This window comes from Crocodylus porosus, unplaced genomic scaffold (genome assembly GCF_001723895.1).
Source record: "Crocodylus porosus isolate Cpor-Errol unplaced genomic scaffold, CroPor_comp1, whole genome shotgun sequence".
Lineage (NCBI taxonomy): Eukaryota > Metazoa > Chordata > Crocodylia > Crocodylidae > Crocodylus > Crocodylus porosus.
In genome coordinates this window covers 52,334,993-52,336,677 of record NW_017728949.1, presented here as the reverse complement: position 1 = coordinate 52,336,677, position 1,685 = coordinate 52,334,993, and the positions used below count along the sequence as shown (strand labels likewise).

The 1,685-nt window shown below is 69.3% G+C and overlaps 1 protein-coding gene across 1 annotated transcript in view; it reads left to right on the top strand.

Moving 5' to 3' along the window:
* Window positions 1–1,361: 1,361 nt before the first annotated feature.
* RUFY4 (RUN and FYVE domain containing 4) overlaps window positions 1,362–1,685 on the top strand; it is a 3,439-nt gene continuing 3,115 nt past the window's right edge. The window contains exon 1 of the mRNA XM_019553558.1: window positions 1,362–1,424. Within this exon, the coding sequence (XP_019409103.1) occupies window positions 1,379–1,424 (46 nt within the window). The 5' untranslated portion in view covers window positions 1,362–1,378. The remainder of the gene's footprint in view (window positions 1,425–1,685) is intronic.

Here is a 1,685-nt window from a genome sequence, read left to right as displayed (position 1 = left end):
AGTGCCCCTCACTCCCAACCCACAGCCCCCCAGGACTCACGGGCCCTGGGGGGCACCCGAGGCCTGATCTGCACCTGCTGGGAACAAGAAGACCTCCCAGGGCCCAGCCTCGCCCCCCCCACCATCCCCGTGGCAACAAGCCCCCCCACCTACACACAGAGGGGGGCAGATCCCAGCCCTGGGGGGAAGCGGGGGGGTCTCTGCTACCCTAAGGCTGCTCAGATTCAGACCCGGACCTGGAAAGAACTACCCCCCCGGCCCCCCACAGAGTCGCGGGCCCTTTAAGAACCTGCTGCTGTTTAATCAATTCCATTTAATTCCATTATAGCTGGACTGGGAATTAATGCCCCCCCCCCCAGGGCTGGGATCTGCCCCCCTCTGTGTGTAGGTGGGGGGGCTTGTTGCCACGGGGATGGTGAGGGGGGCAAGGCTGGGCCCTGGGGGGTCTTCTTGTTCCCAGCAGGTGCAGATCAAGCCTCGGGTGCCCCCCAGGGCCCGTGAGTCCTGGGGGGCTGTGGGTTGGGAGTGAGGGGCACTGGCTCGGCCCCCCCGGGGCTGTGGGCTGCACCCCCTGCCCCCCCAGCTCCATGCCTCTGCTCTGGGCTGGGAGGGGGCTCATGGTGGGGGGGTCTCTTCCTGCCCCCCCCAGCCCTGCTGACAGAGGGCATCTGAAGGGGGCAGCAGCCGAGCTGGGGGGGCTGCCACTGTGGTGGGGGAGGGGCATCTGTGCCTGTTTCCAGTTGTGGGGCAGGGGGCTGCAGGCAGGGAGCGAGGGGCACCGGCAGGGCGGGGGGGCTGTTTCAGGGAGGGAGTGGGGGCACCTGCCCATAGCCCTCCTCTGCACCCCAGCCCCTGCCCCGGAGCTCAAGGAGAACCCCCACCTGCTGCGAGCAGTACAGGGCCCCTGACACGCACATACAGGACCACAAGGGGCTGCCCAGGCCGTGCCCCCCAGAGTCCTCCCCCCCCAGGCCTGTCCAGTGCTCCGCAAGCAATCCCAGCCCCCCCCAGTACTCCTCACCTGAGTCCCCCCGCAAGAGATTTGGGGGAGGGGATTTGGGCGCCGCTTCCCCCGGGCCCACGGCTCCTGCAGGAAAGGAGAAGTGGGAGCACACGAGTTGCGCATCCCCCCCGGCAGGCAACGGGACCAGGCACGGACAGCTCAGCACGGCCGGCTGGCGGGCGGCGGTGAGCAATGGAGGGGAAACTGAGGCATGGGGCGGGGGGTGGAAATGCGCTGCACCCCGAGGCCCACAGCCAGGCCCTGGGGGGGCTCAGACCCCAAAAAGGCGTGAGCCCTGGGCACGTGTGGGTGACATGCGTCCTGCTCACACCAGTGTGTTCTCGCCCAGGCTGGGGCCCCCCACGTGTCCGAGCCATGACGGGCACCACGGAGGTGCTGCGCGTCCTCGCCGACCTGCGGGGTGAGCGCCTGCCTGACCCCGAACCTGGCCTCGACCCCGACCCCGACCCCAGGGGCTGCTCTAGCTCGGCCCGGCCCAGGGAGCAGGCGGCAGCCCAGGCTGGGAAGGGTTAATTCCCCTACAGCCACCTCTGGGGAGACTGAGTCAGGGGGGGCTGAGTCACAGGCAGCGTGATCTGCCCCCCCCACAGGCCCAGCAACCCACAGGCTTCAGGGGCAGCGCTGAGCAGGGGTCAAGAAGGCCCCAGCACCCCCCACCCGG